The following is a 19,466-nucleotide window of genomic DNA, read 5'->3' as shown; positions in this document are numbered from 1 at the left end:
GTCGTCAACCGGCGACGCTCGTCGAATTTTCCTGTGTTGAAAAAATTTTATGTGAAAATTGCGATTTCGTGCTGTGCAGTCATATGTGCACAACATACAAAATTATCAGGAAAATCGGAAACATCAAGTATACACCTTTTTTTTTATCTTTCGTGGAATCGACCATTGTAAATGATGTTATCTCTGTGAAAACACTTGGGTTCAGGTGATATCTTAAGTATCTGCGTGATTTCTAGAAAAGTTAGTCGTGAGTTCAGCACTGCTATGTGCTCTTTTCTTGAGTAGCTGTGCTATCCTGTCAAGATGTTTAACAAGTAACAACGCACTTGAATGTGGATTCTTCTTTGTGGCAAAAGAGCGCAGACAACGGGACGAAGAACATACAGGGCACAGAGCTGACTATCAACTGATTTCCTTATTGGAAAGTCTGAGAATCTGTAGGCAGGCGAGCAAAAATCGAAAAATGGCACAAATGCTATCAAGTGACTCGGCCGCCCGGCTTTTTTTTTGGATAGGGTTTACAAGATGCGGCAGAAGCCGATTTCATTAAAACATTAACACAAGCAAAAAATGGCAAAAAAGAACAATGACATGGTGGTCAATACCAAACTGATTAAAACCGCTAAAAGTCTGACATTCATAAATAAACAAAAACGAAGAACCAGGGTCTGAAAAAAAAAAAGGTTTTTAAGCAAGTGACAGCAAGGCTAGAAAACTGCAACCACTAACAATAAAACAGAAAACAAAACAAGAAAACAAAACATGTGACAACAAGCTTAGTGATCACAATTGAGGCTCATGGCAGCTAATTTCTTCGTCAAATAGTGCTAGTGATAGCGCGCTAACGCAAGCTGCTCCCCTTTTGTGAATTATGTGCGCCTCACAAATTTTGTGAGCACATTACTCCCGATATTTCATGAGAACTTGCACATTGTCAAGCAATGGGGAGCAGCCGCATGATGTACAATGCCAGGTTCCTGCCTGTTGTTGCTTTTAAAGATTTGGCATGTTCACGCATTTTGTAATTTATGCATCGTCCGGTTTGTCCTACATATGATTTTCTGCATGATAATGGAATGTCATAAATGACGTTCTTCACGCATTCAATGAAATGATTTCTGTGCTTCTTGTCACAGCAAAAGGATACTGTTTCATCCCTGTTAACTAGCCTGCATAGGGAGGCCAGATGGTTTGGGATGGAGCACAAAACTCTTATGCCTACTCTGCCTGCAGTCTTCTTCAACTTATGAGAGAAACCGTGAATGTAGGGAACGTCAGCCAAGGGAGAGCGAGTGTGCTTGTTTGGCCTGTTATTTCTGGTCGTTCTAAGAGTGACGAGCATCTTTTCAGCTAGGGAGCTCAAAAGAGCACTAGGGAACCCCGCGCTCCTCGAGCGTTCCACTTGAATCGTAAAACTTGTTTCCGTCCACTGAGGGCATGATCGGATGAGGGCGTTTCTCATGGCAGAATAGCCTATTCCTGGAGTCATCCAGGAGTCATGCATGGAGTACCATTTGAGTAGCGAAAGGATGCTGTTATGCAACGTTCCATCAAAGAAGCTGACCGAGCTAATTGGCCTGTATATGATAGCTGGCCTATCTATGACACCACAGCCCTCAGAAGTGCTGTATAGCGGTTTGTTTTCTTATGTTTTTGATCAAAGCAGCATTAAGCCAAGGCTATGGGTTTGGGCATTGAATACACGTGGATTATTCAAGTAAAATGGTAAAAATGATATCACTATTTCGAAACAGAAAGTCATCAATCATAAATTGCAGCATCTGTTGATGTGTTGCGCTAAGCTGTTCGCTTCAATGCCAAACTACATTTTCACACTCTCTCTTGCAGGTTTCAAATACAGCAACTGTACCACCACAACAGTGCAGCACAGGAGAGCCTATCGTCAGTGCCGCGTCGAGAAATTAAATAAAAAAGCACTTACTCCTGGAAACTTCTCGTATCATCTTATTGGTTTGTTTATGATTATAAAACTGCACTTTCATGGGAATTGAATCAACTAGCCCCATTTATTGTCCCATTGAAACTAAATAAATTGACAATGTAGAGCTTGTTTCCAAATGCCTGCATCATAGGCCTACAAGATTACTTATTGCCTTCAAAATACTCTTACATGTAAAGAACGCTGTTGATATAGTCATTGCTGGAAATGTTCTGCTGATATTTTTGTTACAATCCTCTAAAGCCTACACACTTTCGTATTGTTAACCACAAAAAGATTTATTGACCTGTGTGCAGCAAACATGCTGTTGCAGGCATGAGGCTGCAATACGCTGAAACTCATACATCAGAATTCTACACACTAACAGCAGCCAATTCCTTGTAGACCCTCATTAGGTGTGCATGAGAAAGCGCATTAGACTGGCAAAAGACAGTCTAATGATTCTGATGTCTAAAGACATTAGTCTCTTTATTGAAATACATTAATTTTTTTTTTCTGTGAGATTAGCTGATGCATGCTCCTTGTGTTAAGTAAGATGCAATTTTTCTAGTTCATGAAGTTGACTGACGTTATCAAATGATGTAGCAAATTTTCATCAATAGTTGCTGCAAATAGCTAACATGCACGGTGGAAATTTGCTAACTTACAAATACTATTTTCCTGCATTTAGTAACTAAGTAATAACCGTCGTGGTAGTAATGTTGCTAGCTTAGCTTACTACCTTCCAATAAGTAGTAATAGGAACTAGTAACTGTCATGGTAGTAAATTTACTAACTTTCTGTTACTACCTTTGGTATGTAATAGCTGCAGGTAGTAAATGACATGGTAGTAACTTTACTACCTTGCCGTTTACTACCTGCAGTTACTACTTAGGTAGTGAATGTTGTGACAGCAATTTACTACCTCAAAGTTAGTAAGCAGCACTACCTTTTCTTTTAAGAGTGTAGAATGATGTGTCTTGTACTTAATATTGTTTGGGACACAATTGCAAGGAAAGTGCACACGTTCAAAGCCAAATTGCTAAGGTAGCTTGCTAGAAAATAACAAGTGGACTGCCCCCTTATTTGTTTTGAAAGGATAAGTTCATGAGATTCAATTAGCTTAATCTAATCCAATAGCAGCTTTGAAAACCACTTCAGAGAAACTACTGCCGAGATCCTTTAGGGGGCCATTATGTGCACAGGTGCTGAAGTGGAACACGTGGAGGTTGAAAATTGAGCAATAAAGGATATGGCATGTATTTTAGGGTGATTTTATTTTTACCTTCGTTATTTTGTTCACACAATGCCCTATTACTCCAACAAGAGAGCATATAGGTGAAGAACCCTTGCAATGCATCCTATTGTATATGTAGTGATGCGTGTGCTCTGCAGGTGAGAAAGACAATGGGGACATCAATGAACATCAATGTCTAGTGGGTCTTTGGGATTTTGCCGAAGACATCATGTTTGTCCATGATGAACCGGCAGTGCAACCACACACGGACATAGGAAAGAAGGCACATAACACAGTGCTGTGTTTCGTGTACCTTTCCTCTGTGTGTGGTTGTGCTGCTGGTTCATCATGAAGGACAACCAACTAGCCCAAGTTTCAGTCTTGCTAGACATGTTTGTGCCTGCTATTTTTTTTGTGTCAACAAGCTGGCCTCCTACTCTTGTAGAACTTCTCACTGTCTTGTGTTTGCGTTGTAGCGTGACAATATTCTCTATATTTTCTCTCATGGCTCTACATCTCATTGTTCTGCTCAGTAACATGTTCCTTCATTCACTTAGTGCACTAAATACTGGCATGGGTACTCGAAGAAATGGCACAAAATGTAACAACAATTAGCGGTGTCAGATGGAACACCTAAATGCCACAGTTCTACAGTAATGGGTGAAGGGAAGGGCTTGAAGCAGAGAATGGAAATAAGGGACCCATGCATACATAATTAAGTGCCAGGGTGGCACAGTGATGGATTTGGACTCGATGCCTGACTAACTTATTGCAAATATATGTCTCAACACTGCAAGGGAAAGGTCATGTTTTGAAATGGTACCAGAAAAATAACAAATACATTTCAGGTCTCAACATTTAGTGAAGGACAAATCTTGTACTATATGCAAATACCCTTTATGTGGCACAATGTCTGACAGATGGTGTGCCGTGGTAACTGCCACGGAAGGGGGCTGCACGTAAAGGATAATATTGAAGAATTGATCGCTGGGCAAGTTGGTAATCCATGACTACAAAGAACTGCGCGAAATAAACTGGCACAAGGAAGACGCTTGTCCGTGCGTCTCCTTGTGCCAGTTTATTTCACGCAGTTCTTCGTAAAAAAGAATAATAGCTGCACATTTAGACGTGTATGTCTGCATGCTTATGTGAGCGCTATATGAGCTGCTAATTCTGAAAAAAAAAAGCTGCAACACTTGCGCTTGAACTACTACAGAATGTTATTGTGTATAGCTAGTGTTGGTACTGGCAATAAATCTTGGATTCTCAAGCACAGTTTGTATTAGCTGCTGTACCAGCCAAAGCTAAGGATGTTGCATGACAGCTTATATTTAAATAAAGGTGCACGTAAAGCTACATGGCATGGAACAGGGGCGTAGCCAGGGGAGTGGGGCATTGGAGGGCGTTCAACCCCCCCCCCCCCCCCCGAAAATTTTCAATTTTGCTTGTGTATATATACACACAGACATGCAAACGCATGCACAAACATACATAAAGCATGGATGACTCCCCCCCACCCTGAAAAAAATTTCTGGCTACGCCCCGGGTATTGAACATGAGGGAGGTTGACTGGGACACGTAAAGCTCAACATTTATGGGTGTGCTATTAGTGTGAAAGCGTGCTTTTTATTTGCAGCTGTTATTTGCAATTATGACACCTACTGAGTAAAAGAATTGTTCCTCTATATCTACTATTTAGTATTTTACGTTTGCATGTCGTGTCCCATGATCTGAATCAAGCAGGATGCTACTGACTGCACATTTTTAAGACAGGTGAACATTTATTCCTAGAAGTCAAGATTACTGCCCGAGTTCAGCCACTTCTAGCATTCTGCTAGTTTATACGTTTAAGCGTTGTTAAGCTCAAAGCATACTCGACTGGATGACGTGGAGTGAAGTAATACTGGCCCTTGTCGCTCCGATCACATCTCGTAGCCAAGGAAAGAATCACTTTCACTCGTCGACAATGGGTGGAATACGAAAACAACCTTCAACCTGCTATGTTTCCCAACAAAGGGCCTCCACCAGATCGCTGTTCGGCGCTGATATGTGGTCAACTGAGGCATGTTATAGAGCTTAACGTTCATGAAGCTTCAAGGTGCAAAACAAGTGCATATTTAATTTGGGGTTATTATTTAGATTTAACAGCACCTATTAAATATTAGAATGTTTCAAGTTAATCTTTGCGTCATTCAGTATAATTGTTCACATGATCCTTCTGAATCCTTCAGGCCACTTCTGACTTTTGAAGAAATAGCATGGTTTTATCCTTGAAAGCTGGATCATATTGTGACTTCATTCGATTTCAAGCATTGCTATTTTTGATGCGACGCTTGGCAAGAAACATATGTTCTAACGGGTGATGCAAGCGATTTCATGCGTGCTCTTTCCGCGCCAGTCCTGCACTATACGTTTCATCGTTTGTGGAAGCCAAGGGGAGCATCACATCCAACTGTCAACAACGAACGAACCACGAGAACGAACAACCTCAGACCCGCCGTCCTCCCCAGCATGACAATCCCACGGCATCGCTCGTCCGCGCCGTCAGCCTCGAGCTCGGGAGACTGCATTCTTTTTCTGCGAAGGCTCGTTGTTCTTTCGACTCAACAACAACGTTTCTTCATCGCCTATGCTACACTCGAGAGAGAAATGAGCGCGCCCGTTCTGAAAGCTGGTCCGTCGCCTCGTACGCGCTGCACTACACCAAACCCATCAGTTGCGCGAATAAGCGATTATGTGTTTTAATCCGATTCTCTTAGATGAACCTCTACATAATACTGTCCGTATAAACGCACCGACATCAACGCGATGCTCGCGAAGGACGTGGGAGACTGTACTTCGCCAAGTAGAGATGAGATCAGCTGACTTCCACCGCCTGTACTGCGTCAAACATCGCAGAAAACTTTTCTTTGGCGGCTGGTTGCACATCAGGGCACGTTCGGCTGCTGTATGATGCCGGCAAATGGAAATGCACTCGGAAACGCATCGTTCATTGTTCACCTCTGTCTCCGTGCGGGATGCGCAAGCCGTCGGACGAGAAACATAATTCCACACACAAACTGACTGTGACTGCCCGCGAGGGTTCGCTTAAGGTCGTGCACACGTATACACGCGCATTATACGCGAACGATGCCTCTCATATATGCAAAATTATAGCGTTGTAGCCGATCGTAAAATCGTCCAAGATAACGTGAAGTGCATATATAAAGCCGCGGAAGTCCACCCAGATCGTGTGGTGCGGTGGCGTAGTGGTTACAGTGTCTGCTTGTCACGCGGTTGGCCTGGGTTCAAATCCCCGTGGTGGAGTGTGTGTGTGTTGATACATGGTTTGTGACTCTCTGTGCAGTGTTCTTGTGATGTGTAAATGCATATTCATGAGTTGAAAGGCTGAAGAGAACAAAAGAAAAAAAAGAGGAACACTGCACGATCAACTACAACGTAGAAGAATTCTTTTTTTTTTCTAAAAATTCGCGAAAAGTACCGCATATATTTCGGCCGCATATTGAGCCGTATATAAGCCGGACAGATTTGACCTGAAATACCGCTTAACCACATCGACGGTATGCGTTACTTTAAGCGGTCACTTTTAAACGGCCTTCTGGCAATGAGATGGCCGCGCATAGGGAAGAGCCGCATAAATTTAGGCCGCATAAGAAAGAGCCGCTTAGCCAGAGGCCGTATAAAGAAGGGCCGCATGAAAGAGCCGTATAAGTAGGCCGCTTAGAGAGCCATTTATAAGCGTCGAAAATTTGACCTACTTTCCGCCTTATATGCGTTGTTTTGAGCGGTCGTTTGCTAAGAGTGTGGGACACACCAGTATAAACGTCCAGCGCTCACTAAATAACTATCGCTCATTAACCCAGTACTCATTACATTTCCTTTCATTATCATGATATATGCGCACAATTATTATTTCACGTGCTTTTGTATGGCTTCAGATCCCCAAGACGTCAGTAAACGGAGTCACATGAGTGCCGCTTTTTTCTCCCAGGAAGCTTGCCATAACGTCTCCTGCGGTTGTAGATCATGCTTCTCATGCTTCATATATATATATATATATATATATATATATATATATATATATATATATATATATATATATATATATATATATATATATATGTATATATATATATATATATCGACGATTTATAGGCTGCATGCTCGATGATGGTGCCTCTGCGCCGGAATACTTTCTCTTCGTTACAATATATATAAAATAAATCACGCGCACGCCGTAAAAACGAAGTCAACGCTCAGTTGGTATCTCGTGATTCATGCGCGTTTTTTTTAACACGAAAGTGTTTTATGCCGGGGTCCACCAAGAGTTCAGTGACGTATTTCCGTCACGGAAATGACGTCGAAAAAGTGCACACGATCAGGTGGCAAACAAAAAAAGTTTCGTCAACGGGCATCGAACCCACGACCGCTCGGTCCGCAATAACAGATACCGGGCGCGCTATCCACTGCGCCACGGTCACAGACTCTGGAGGCTTTACAAACGCGCCTTTTATATCTACCACTCTCCCGGTCGGCGGGGTGGTGTTGCCCTCTGAGAGCGGCAAAGGAGAGTAATTCGTCTTTACTCTGGCTTTCGCGATTAGTACCTGCACCGCGTTACACGTTCGTCCCTCTCCTACGCTGCCCCCCTCTCGCAGGCCTGCCGACTGCGTTCCCCGCTCGCCCTGTGAGAATTAACGGGCAGGCTAGAGAGAAGACAAGACGCGCGTAGCGTTCCTCTTCACGTTCCACGACGCGAGGTCGGTAGCATGCCCAAAGAACGCCTAGGCGCTGAGCCGTGCTTCGAATTAGGGTTGCAGAAGTTGCGCCTTTTCCTTTCCTCAACCTCTCCTCCTCAATGCCAACGGAACGCGATCGTGCAAGTGCTCCGGCATGGTATGACGACAGCTCATGAGAAACATAAACGACAGGTCGTAACATGCAAATCATGATATTGATGTGATGTGCGGTGGGATCTATATGCCACAGTCCAGCTGCGCTCGATGCCATTTCGTTAGCTGGATGTTTGGTATAGCAAGACATGAGTGTATGCCTAACAAATATAACAGGTCATGAGATGAACATAATGGCATGAATGTCATGTACCTCATGATTTACATGCAACGTATGGTCTCGGCGCTCTGGCAGCCGTTTGATTAACTTGGTGTGGCGTGAGAACATTGGTGTGGCGCGAGATGAATCTATGAAGAACACACACAACAAGTCAAGCATTGCATATACCAGATTAAACGTTTCTGTAGCATGCCACATACCAGATGGTAGATACCTTGACAAATATTCCATAGTCAATGACATTTCATGATGTGAATGCCTCGATTTCTCTCAAATCCAAACACTGCGGTGTGGCATTTCCTCGCTGTTTGCGTCGCATTTCATCGATTCTCGCAGTGCGTGAGATATGCCGATGTTTTTTTTTTTTTCATTATAAGTATGTCACGGGATTCAAGTCCTGACTTGTCATGTATTACACGCACTCACGCGATATCACGATAATTCGGATATATATACGCCTAGTTAATGTAATGACCCCTAGAGTACCGAGTCCAAGGAGGTGAAATAGACAGCATTTTTCGCACGAAGATAAGCCATCCTTACAATACCTGTATTTCCACCAGTGCAGCGTAAGCATGGCTGTCCAGCCTAAAGGGGGACTCCTCTGCGTGGAGGCTTCGTCCGAAGATGCGCTCCCAGGCAGAACGATAATCCGGCATGTACCGAAACTCGGTGAGGCGCCTGCTCTTGCGAGCGGCGTCTGCCAGCACGTCCACGTCGTCGTTGCCGAGTTGCAGACCTTTGACAATCACGCTGCAAAGGTTGGTGTTGGATGCTAAGGCCGACCACAGTCTGCTAGGAACGCTGCGTGACTCCTCTGCTGTCATAACGAGCATGCGTGTACACAACGTGAGCTCGACGTCAACGAGCGCTGAGGGTGCTGACAGGTACGCACACAAAGCAGCGAAATGCGCTTCTCTGAAAAGGTCGCAGTTTACTCGGAGCAACGTCACGTGTTCGAAAAGGCCGAAGACTGACTCCATAGTGCTTGAGATCATCGTGGGCAGCGTGTCAAAAGCGAAGTGGCTTGCCTCAACAGTCACTCTGGTAATGTCGACGCACTGCCTGATGCTGGGCAAGCTCAGCGATTCCACATGGTGGTCAGCAATCCTGACGCGATTGCACAGTCCGTGCTGTTTGATCAACCTGCATATGTCCAGGGGGTCGGTTCTTGTGGGTGGGTGAGTGATAACTACGGACCGCAGGTTATCATTCTTAGCGACTTCTTTGAGGAAGGCTTCGAGCGCCCTTCGGCCAAAGGTTCTGAAATCAATCTTTAGCTTTTGAAGCGATGAAGTCTTCCGCAGAGCTGTGAGCCACGGTCGGATTTCTCCCGCTTCAAGGTAGAAATTGACGGGACCGGGCATCAAAATTGGGCAGCTCCCACATACGGCTGAGGGTAGCCCGAGGGAGCGTAAGGTGGTGTTCTCTGCGACCACTCTGGCGAATGGTTTGATCCTCCCTGCACTGGAGAAAACAAGTACAAATCGGACTCTCATCGCAATATGCATATAAATTTAATTTAATGATGTTTCATTTTAACACGGCGTGAGCTGAGGAAAGTGCTGAAAACGCTGAAGCTTAGCTTGCATTACGCTCACGTTGTTTTAATTTATTTTGACGCGTATATCATGATTCCTGGTACATCAGTTTGAAGAGTGTACCGGCAGTGACTAAACCCCCTTACGCAATTTGGTAAGCTGTGATAAGAAAGGTCCTTCGTTGCTGTCTACAAATGCTCAGTCGGTAGTTTTCGAATAAGGGCCCCAAAGCACTTTGCGCGTTCTGGCTTTGCTTACGCAGGTAAGTACGAGTTTTCAAATAGGGTTTCTTACGCTCAACGTTTGCATCTTGCGCTTGCGAAGTCAAGGTGGCAAGATAGACAAACTACGATGCATAATCATTCAAACTTCACACATGAATTTGACTTCGGTAGACGCATTCCTTTAAACTTGTTACTTATTTATGTAGTGCTAATGGATGCGCTGGCAATCAAACGTCCTGTCATCACTCAAGGCTATACAACTTTGAGTCACCAGCTGCGTTAAGCGTATAGGAACGCTCGGAGCATCAACTTATCTACAAACAGTATTTCTCTGCGAACAAGTCTTTTATGCATCAGATGAGAAAAAACGGCAACCTATACAGCATTTACTTATCAGGCGGGTCAAGTCGGCCTTGATCGAGAGCCACCATTGCGGTTGGGCCACCATATTCTTGACGCAAAGCACTTGGGGCAAGTCTTGGAGCTCCTCGCTAATTCCGAGAAATAGCCTGCCCGGTGCCCAACCCAAACGCGCTGTTCGGGTCCCACGCATGCGCATTAAGTCCGACACCGTTTATTTGATGCCGCAGAACGCTTTAAGTCCCTAATGAAAGCTTCCTATTTGCTTCAAAAACGACAGCCATGGCGCTGCCGTTGGGAGTCTACGCCACCCACTTCTGTCTGTTCATGAGAACTGCAATAATATAATAATATCTGGGGTTTAACGTCCCAAAACCACCATATGATTATGAGAGATGCCGTAGTGGAGGGCTCCGGAAATTTTGACCACCTGGGGTTCTTTAACGTGCACTTAAATCTAAGTACACGGGCCTCAGACATTTTCGCCTCCATCGAAAATGCAGCCGCCGCGGCCGGGATTCGGTCCCGCGACCTTCGGGTCAGCAGTCGAGCGCCATAACCACTAGACCACCGTGGCGGGGCATGAGAACTGCAACAGACAGTTACACAAAGTGACATACACTCAAAGGACATACATTCCTGCTACTGCTCAGATTTTGCTTTCATGAGTATGTGGAGAGTGTGGAGAGATATATGGAGAGGAACCTTAGGGGGCACTGCATGCAATTGCGGCGCGCAAGCTGGCATACCACGTTGTGTGTGTGTGTGTGTTTTTTTATTTCGCGGGCACCTGTAGTAAGCAGAAAAACACAAATAATATAAACTTAGAGACTGTCTACTCGGACATTCCGAGACTTCCGAGACTGTTCCGAAACGATCTGGGAAGAGAGCAGCGCTTTGCGATAGGTAGCGAGGCACTGGAAGTTTTAAAGGAATACATCTAGTTAGGACAGGTAGTAACCGCGGTGTCGAACCATGAGACTGAAGTAACTAGCATAATAAGGATGGGATGGAGCACGTTCGGCAAATACTCTCAAATCATGATTGTTAGTTTACCACTATCACTTAAGAGGTAGGTATCTAATAGCTGCATCTTACCAGTACTTACCTACGCAGCAGAAACCCGGAGGCTTACAAAGAGGGCTCAAATTAAATTGAGGACGATGCAGCGAGCAATGGAAAGAAAAATGATAGGCGTAACCTTAAGGGACAAGAAAAGAGCACAGCGGGTCAGGGAACAGACGTGTGTTACGGACATCTTAGTCGAAATCAAGAAGAAGAAATAGACACGGGCAGGGCATGTGGAGCGTAGGCAAGATAACCGCTGGTCATTAAGAGTAACTGACTGGATTCCGAGAGAAAGAAAACGCGCAAGGAGATACAGAAAGTTAGGTTGGAAGATGGGGTTAAGAAGTTTGCCGGTATAATTACGTAGCAGCAGCAAGCACAGAACCGGGGTGATTGGCAGAACATGGGAGAGGCCTTTGCCCCGCAGTGGGCCTAGTTAGGCTGAAGATCACGATGACGGCTCAGAGATTTTGCAGACCGATCTACAACTTTCTTATCGGAACATTTTGCCTTACTTCGTCGATATATATATATATATATATATATATATATATATATATATATATATATATATATATATATATATATATATATATATATATATATATATATATATATATATATATATACTTTGGCGATGAAGACGGCGTTTCGGTTGGTCCATCGGCCGAAACGTTTAGAAAACCACATTTCGTACGTGCATGCTTTTCTTCAATCATACTATACATGTATATATATATATATATATATATATATATATATATATATATCGACATGCCTGAGTCTCAAACGCACTTACACAGGAGACATATTAAGCATACTTCAAATACTCACTAGTCGTCTTTGTCCAGACAGATGTCCATATTCAGTTCCTCCAGAGTGGTCATAGCACAAAAGGCTTCGGCAAGAGCCGCCAAAGTATATTCCGGGTGTCTGAAGACGCCCAGCGCCTTCAGCGTCAATTTTCTTAGCGTGGCGTCCTTCTTTCTTAGATATGTGCCAAACAGTTCACCAATGTATTGAAAGTAGGCGCAAAATACGCACTCTGGCACTGCAAGTTCAGTGATGGTGCGGTTCCAAATGAGCGCCCAGACAAGTCGACCAGCACTGACCGAGTTCAATCTGAGCACGGACACGTCGAGGCTGCGGAGGTGCTCCATCCTACACTCCATCAGTGGACCCTTCATGTACGAGGCGTCTTGGCAACGCGATTGCGTATTGCAGTTGGCGGACGCGAACTGGAGTTCTTCCAGATGCGAAAGTTCGTTCACCACCTCGAGAACGTGAACATTCGCCTCGTCTATATGGTCCAACGCTAAGCGTACCGTCACGCTCTTCACGGCGAGATTGCGTCCCAGAGCGACAAGAAGAGACTGTGGTTGCGTCGTGCTGCCGTTTATCTCGACTGCTGTTATACACCTGTGCTCGGACAGAAGGTGCTCGGCGTAATGCAGCGCCGCCTCCTCGCGCCGTTCGTCCAACGAACGAGGCAAAGGGCATAGGGACGCGGGGGCCTGAACAACTGCCAGACGAAGGCCGCCGGGTCGTCGCTGGTCTTCAAGCAGCTCCAAAGAAGCGCCAATCAGCATTTTCTTCGTACTTTGTAGGTGCAGTAGCAGCTGGCAGTCCGAGTCTCCTTCTTTGGTGCACGGCATGTGTAGGTGAGGAGGAAAATCTACTGCGCCGCTGGTGTCACTACGGGCATATGCTGTGCATGGCGCGGGCTGCGCGTCGGCCATGATCTGGGAGTCCAGTTGATGTCACAGGAAGAGGTGTATCTACGAGGTAGTGTTTCCTTATTCAGTTAAGTGGCCTGCATAAGGAATGGGAAAGCATGAGCATCAGCGTTGGACATTTTCAGGTGCTGCACAAAACTTCGCATTTACATTGGCTTTAGGAATATCAAGGGGCAACGCGTTCAGTTCCTTTCTGTGATGCACCGTTTGGCGTGATATTGACATTCACATGCCTGCATATTGGGATGTTTAGATTTCGCGGAATCAGCAGCAAATCCACGGTTAGTGATAGGCGGAACTCCTGGAGTTTTTGCGTAGTGATTTCAGTTCTAGAAACTTGCTTTGTCATTAGTTCTGAAGGAGTACCGACCATATTTTGAACGCGAGATAACCTGAGGGAGACTTCTGTGGGCACACACGCATCATCTATAGTCGGATGCAACTTGATTGATTGATTAGTGGGGTTTTGTGGCGCAAGGGCCATGGGTGGCCAAAGAGCGCCATTTCTTTTATGTTGTGTTACCGATGAAAAATTATTACGATGTCTGAAGAAGTCCGCGGTTTTCGCTCTTCAAAGGCTGATGCACAGAATCCTGCACTAATGCGGGCGCACTACAGGCTGACGTCATGAGCCGGATAGCAAGTGACCCTTGCCTTTGAAGAACATGGGCTAGTGCATGAGGGGGACTATTTCTTTAGTCGCGGAGCCGATGGGCTGCTGCGCTTCGGCCGTGTGATTGGGACCTCTCCGTATTTCTTAAATCCGACTATGCAAAATATCCGAGGTCAATATAGCATAGAACATACTTCAAATGAATGTTAAAGTTCGTGCTGCGCAACTGCACGCCAAATGCACCACCTCACGACATCGACACCAACATGTCTCTAATGTAAACAACCAACAGCCCAATTTCATCCCAAGTTTGTGTTGAACTGCCATGCTCCTTGCGAGCGCTCTCTCCTAGCAGACCTTTTCAACGATTAGAGGGGTGGACTCGCACGGGAGTACGAAGGCTGACGTCCTCGCCTCGGCAGTGCATTCTTGGGGGGGACACACAGTTACAAAATGCCAGAAGGGATTGCGACGCCAACCAGGGAGACTTCGTTGAAGTGAGTTGTGAACACAGTGCCCACGTACATGCGGTTTTGTGTGCCCGCGTTGCCAGCTATGTTTACATGAAAACTCCGCTGCGACGCGCCTGCCCGTCTCTCGATCGCGCGCTCTCTGAATCTGAAACTGCGACTAGGTGCTATAAATGCCCTCCAGCAAATGAGGTTTCCCGCCGTGATAATAGGTGGTTAGCTACCGCTTTAACACAGGGAGCATGTTTTACAAATGGATGACGTGCGGTAAAAACAACTAGCTCTGCGTGCAATGAAAGTTTTTATGTCCACGGCATCATTAAAGGGACTGACAACCAATTTTAGGGTACCTATTGTCTTTAGCGAAACGGAAAGCGAACTGGTCAGAGTGTATAATCACGGACTGGTAACGTGGAAAACACCGTGAAACATTTTCAATCAGAATCTTTCTAACTGCGGCGAATATGAACTCTTATACACATCTGACAACACATGCTGCAAACAGCAAGCGCGACAACGGTTCGTGTTCGAGCGCGGCGGTTTATTGCGCATGCGTGCACTCCGCGCGCATGCGCCGCGGCTCGACATGGGCCACTGGCAGCCGCGAAGGCAGCGTCGCTTCTCAACGTGCAACTCGTTTTACCAGGTACACTCTAAGAAAAAAAAGAGTATGCGTGACTCTTTTCGGAGAGTTCTGACTTGCCACGTATAGGACTCTCTTTAAATAGTCACGGTGACTCTCTTGGTGGGTCAGGGTCGGCTCGCTCTAGGAGAGTCCCCTGACCCTCTAGGAAGAGTGCAAAGACTCATCGCGAGGATCACGTTACCACTTATAGGGAGTCAGACGACTCTTGCCGGTAACGCTCCTAGGGGGGTCAAGGGACCCACACCGAAGCATCAAGCGACTCCACAAGTATTTTAAGCTACTCATTTGATCCTTGCTCTACTTTTGCGCGACTACTGTTGAAAAAAGTGGAGTATTCATTTTAAGCAAGTCCAATAATACTTGCCGTACTGCCCAGCGACTGTAAAAAAAGAATAGTCCAGTTTTAGCATTATTTAAATAAAACTCGTCAAAACAATACATATTTTCCAGCAAAGTTATATAGAAAGCGCGAAAAGATGGTCTGTGATTTCCAATTAAGAAATTTGGGTATTCCTCATTTACATGCTTCTATGAGTATAGCCAACTAAAATGTGTGACTGTGATGTGCACAGTGTCATATGGTGCTAAATGAACAGCAGAAATCGCCATCATGTTTCCATATTTATTCCTTGTGATTAAGAATAAATCAAAAAGTGGCGACGGCTTGAGGCATCAGACTTGTGGCTTGCTAGGTTGTCGCTCCTGTCCAGCGTGAGCACCATGAAAAACGGTATCTGAAAAGCAGAACGTGATATTATGATGAGAAAATGAAATTGCAGTAAAGGTTTGCAAAACCTACACAATAAGTGGTTCACATAGACATAATAAAGGCTAACAACAAAACAACAAAGCACATCCTCCGGCAGCCAGGGGCATGCCGTGAGCGGTTATTGACCGCATGTTTTACTAACGTAACCCATCCTTAAATACTCAGATAAACAGATGCGAGTACTAGGGCCCAAACGACACCCAGCGCGTGCGTATACGTCGTCTACGTCGAGATCAGACATGTCATATGCTAGAATTAGCGCACATAACTCCCCCAATCACGTACACTCACTCGATTCTGTTATAGCGCCCAACGTCATCGCAGTGTATGCAAACCACGAAAACAGCAAACAGAAACGAGGGAAAAGAGTGCACGCCGGCGGCCGCAACAACGCGCGCCGTCGAAAGTCTAGAGCTTTTTCACTTTACCGGCGAGGCGTGTCCAACTTGAATGACTACCGCGTATGTTCTGGAAGCCACCGTACTATATCTGCACCTCCAACTACCGTCTTTAAGCCAACAAAAACCATTACATATAGTGCGTCTGAGCGTTCTGTACACAGGCTTTCTTTTTTTTTTTTTCACGTTCCCACGCGTGGAAGCACGCTGCACACTCAAGGTCGATGGAAATGTTATTATGAAGTAGACTAAAGTGCATCCCAAAACGACATCTTGCACCTTCAGTAGTGCTGCAGACACGACGTGCGATCAGCAAGAAATGACCCTCGATTATTGTTTGCATCGCTCACTTTATGGGAGCTTGTACAGCAACGCGCATAACGGTGGCAACTCGTTAACTGACAGCTTTAGTTGGGCATCCGCAACAGCCCCGCGGATACAGGCTACTGTTGGAAATGGCTGGCAGGTTCCGCAGAGCTGCTGCAGACGCCCAGCTAAAGCTGTATAATTAGTACCTACGAAAGCAGTACACTCACCGTTAACTGGCGCCCGCTGTCGGTGTCCGCAGCTCCATGAATATTCCGCCCTCCAAGCGTCACTTCGTGCACGAAGCCGGCGTCAACACCACCGAAGACGCGCGATCAACGCGACCACGCAACACATTCCAATAGACGAGGAGACTGAGACTGAGACGACTGAGAGAGGAGAGCGGCGCGCCACCCCGGCGCCAACCCCGTCTACGTTGCCGAGCAAGGCGCCACAACGGCGCCAAAGGGCGAGCGTGCGATATGTATGGCGTATACGGCGGCTCTTCCGTATACCGAAGCCAATCGAAACGCGCTTCAGGAGGGTCCAGTGACTCCTTCCCAAATGCGAACTCTTTTTCTCTGCCTGTACCTTCCAAAAGGGGTCAGATGGACACCCGAAGAGAGTCACGGTTCCATGACCCTCTTTTGACTCTCTTTTTTCTTAGAGTGTAGGCAGCAAAGAACAGAGCGCTATTAAATAATAGTATACGTACTATAAATTTGAAGACCTATAATGGCGCGCATGACAACCTCAGAATTCAGAGACCGCCTTCGTAATAATCCACCTTCAAGGCTCTTCCGCTGGCATGCACGACGTGCTGGCTTTTGTTACCTTAAAGCACGATTTAAAAACATCAGACCTACTCACACCACGAAATAATTCTGGAATCTGTCACTATATTTCACCGTCCTTTCATTTCTACAACGACGTAACGACACGTTCTGCCCAGATGTCGGTCCCGTTGACGCTTATAGCGCTGCTGCAATGGATTGATATATTTATCGGTAATTGATGAAATAAACGTATGCGGCAACAGCAGTCAAAACAGAACACATCTTGGCATCCACGGGCATAACATACATCGCTGGACACAGGGCGGCCCTAATCACGCTAATTTGCCTGGAACCACAGAATGGCCGAGCAGCAACCTCCTCAACAGTTTCCAAATTGAGGGTTCGGTGGTTGCGCGTTTCCGTAAGCTTTCGGAAGGAGTAAAGGATGAAGTTTGAGAAATATTTGCATGTTTCAAGACTTCAAATAGGACGCTTGACACATGTCTGTTCAGCGCTAAAAAGATGTCGCTCGAGTCCAAGACAGGCATAAGACAGCGCGCTAAGCTTGAGCTGATTCTTTACTTCGCTAAACCGTGCTCAACAAGTAGAAGAGGTGTAATAGCGAGGCCTAGTGAACCCCAAAGTATGACATTTATATATGCTTATAGTTGGTGCGAATTTCATACTTGACACACGTGTGATTTGCGCAACAAAGACGTTGGACGAGGTCGCGGGATCGAATCCCGGCCGCGACGGCCACATTTCGATGGAGGCGAAGTGCCCGCGTACTTGGGTTTAGGTGCACGTTAAACAGCACCAGGAGGTCGAAATTTCCGGAATCCTCCACTACGGCGTCGCTCATAATTATATCGTTGTTTTGCGACGTTACCACAACAATTATTATTAATTAATAAAGACGTAGGACGAGATCAAGAAAGATTAGACACAGCGAAATCTTTAACTGGATATTTAAATTCTTATTAATGCTGGGCTCTGTGCGTGCAAATTACATTTACCTGGACATGGTAGATCTCAAGGACGTGGCCACGAATGTAAAAAAAAAGACCCGTAAATGACGCTTCACGTTTTTTTACACAGTGAAGACACATAAGCCACAGGCTCCACTAAGAGCGATAGTGTCTGTGAGGAACACCTGACCCCGTGCAATGTCTGGATTCCTCCAAATTTTGCAACGTTCAAGGGGCCAATACATGTGCGTGTTTCTTTCAATAAAGAATCAGTTTCAAATAAGCGCTTGTCCGGGTCACTTCTGTTCGTTTCGTTGGCACTTCATTTCTTCCGTAACACCAGACTCGGCAGTAATGACATTACAGTAAAGAAATTACAGCGATTAAATTGCTTTGGCGGCAGTGAGCACTGTAATAAATTACTTCAAGGCAATAATTTTAAGAAAATTACTCATCAGTTTCCCAAATACTTTTCGTTAAAATATAGGGTGTCCGCTTCCGTTATGGCATCGAAAATTGACCGAGAAAAGGGAAGAATTATAGCAAAGACGATGTAAGGTCCCTTTCTTGATTTCTGATCTTGTATTATCTGCAGAAGCCGCGTTTTTAGGTTTGCAGGGGCAAGTTCACGGAAGAAAGCCATTGTGAAATCGCTGTCATGTGAACAAAGACTTCAGGTTTAGTCGCCAGCCTAACCCCCCCCCCCCCCAGATGCACACGGAGTTTTGGAAGCGGCAACACGTGAAGAGCACTGTTTTGGTGGACATAGAGTTCAGGTTCCATCGATGGCAACACTCCTGTTTTGACAGGCAGTGTCCCCCCGTCCTTTCGTTTTCTTGCGAAGAAATGTCGCAGAAGTGTGCAGTATACTGTGCACAGGTGCGTCTCTTCCCGACGCCGTGAAGAACCGAGTAGGAATACGATAGGGGGAAAATTTGTTTGTTTTCAACATCTTTAGCCCTGTGGGTTATGGCCAGTTGCGTACGCAAGGGGAGGGGGGAAGGGGCTAGCAAGCTAGCCGCCTACGTTTGGATGCTCTCATGATTAGGTGTTTGCGGCTCAGGAACTGTCCCCATGTGCGGTTTGCCGCCTGTCAGTGTTAGGTGGACGGCGCAAATTAAGCGAACAAAAATAAGACCAGCACAATGTCGGCCCCTCGTAATTCGTTTCTGGTGTCGCATTATTCCTGCACCACTGAACTCGCGGTGCACAATTTCTGATCTCGTGCACCGCCGTCAACCGGTTCCGATTGGTGCAGAGGAATCGAACGGACCTACTATCACCGGTGGGCATACGCGCATCTACCGGGGGGGGGGGGGGGGGATCCCCTCCCTCTCCCCCA

The 19,466-nt window shown here is 45.8% G+C and overlaps 1 protein-coding gene across 1 annotated transcript in view; it reads right to left on the bottom strand.

Annotated features, from left to right (window-relative positions):
* Positions 1 to 9,616, bottom strand: part of LOC125758256 (uncharacterized) — a 107,288-nt gene extending 97,672 nt beyond the window's left edge. The window contains exon 1 of the mRNA XM_049415279.1: positions 8,798 to 9,616. Within this exon, the coding sequence (XP_049271236.1) occupies positions 8,798 to 9,616 (819 nt within the window). The remainder of the gene's footprint in view (positions 1 to 8,797) is intronic.
* Positions 9,617 to 19,466: the final 9,850 nt, after the last annotated feature.

The sequence above is a fragment of the Rhipicephalus sanguineus genome, chromosome 4 (assembly GCF_013339695.2).
Source record: "Rhipicephalus sanguineus isolate Rsan-2018 chromosome 4, BIME_Rsan_1.4, whole genome shotgun sequence".
Lineage (NCBI taxonomy): Eukaryota > Metazoa > Arthropoda > Arachnida > Ixodida > Ixodidae > Rhipicephalus > Rhipicephalus sanguineus.
Note: the sequence above shows the minus strand (reverse complement) of the source record. Positions and strands in the feature narration are given on the sequence as shown.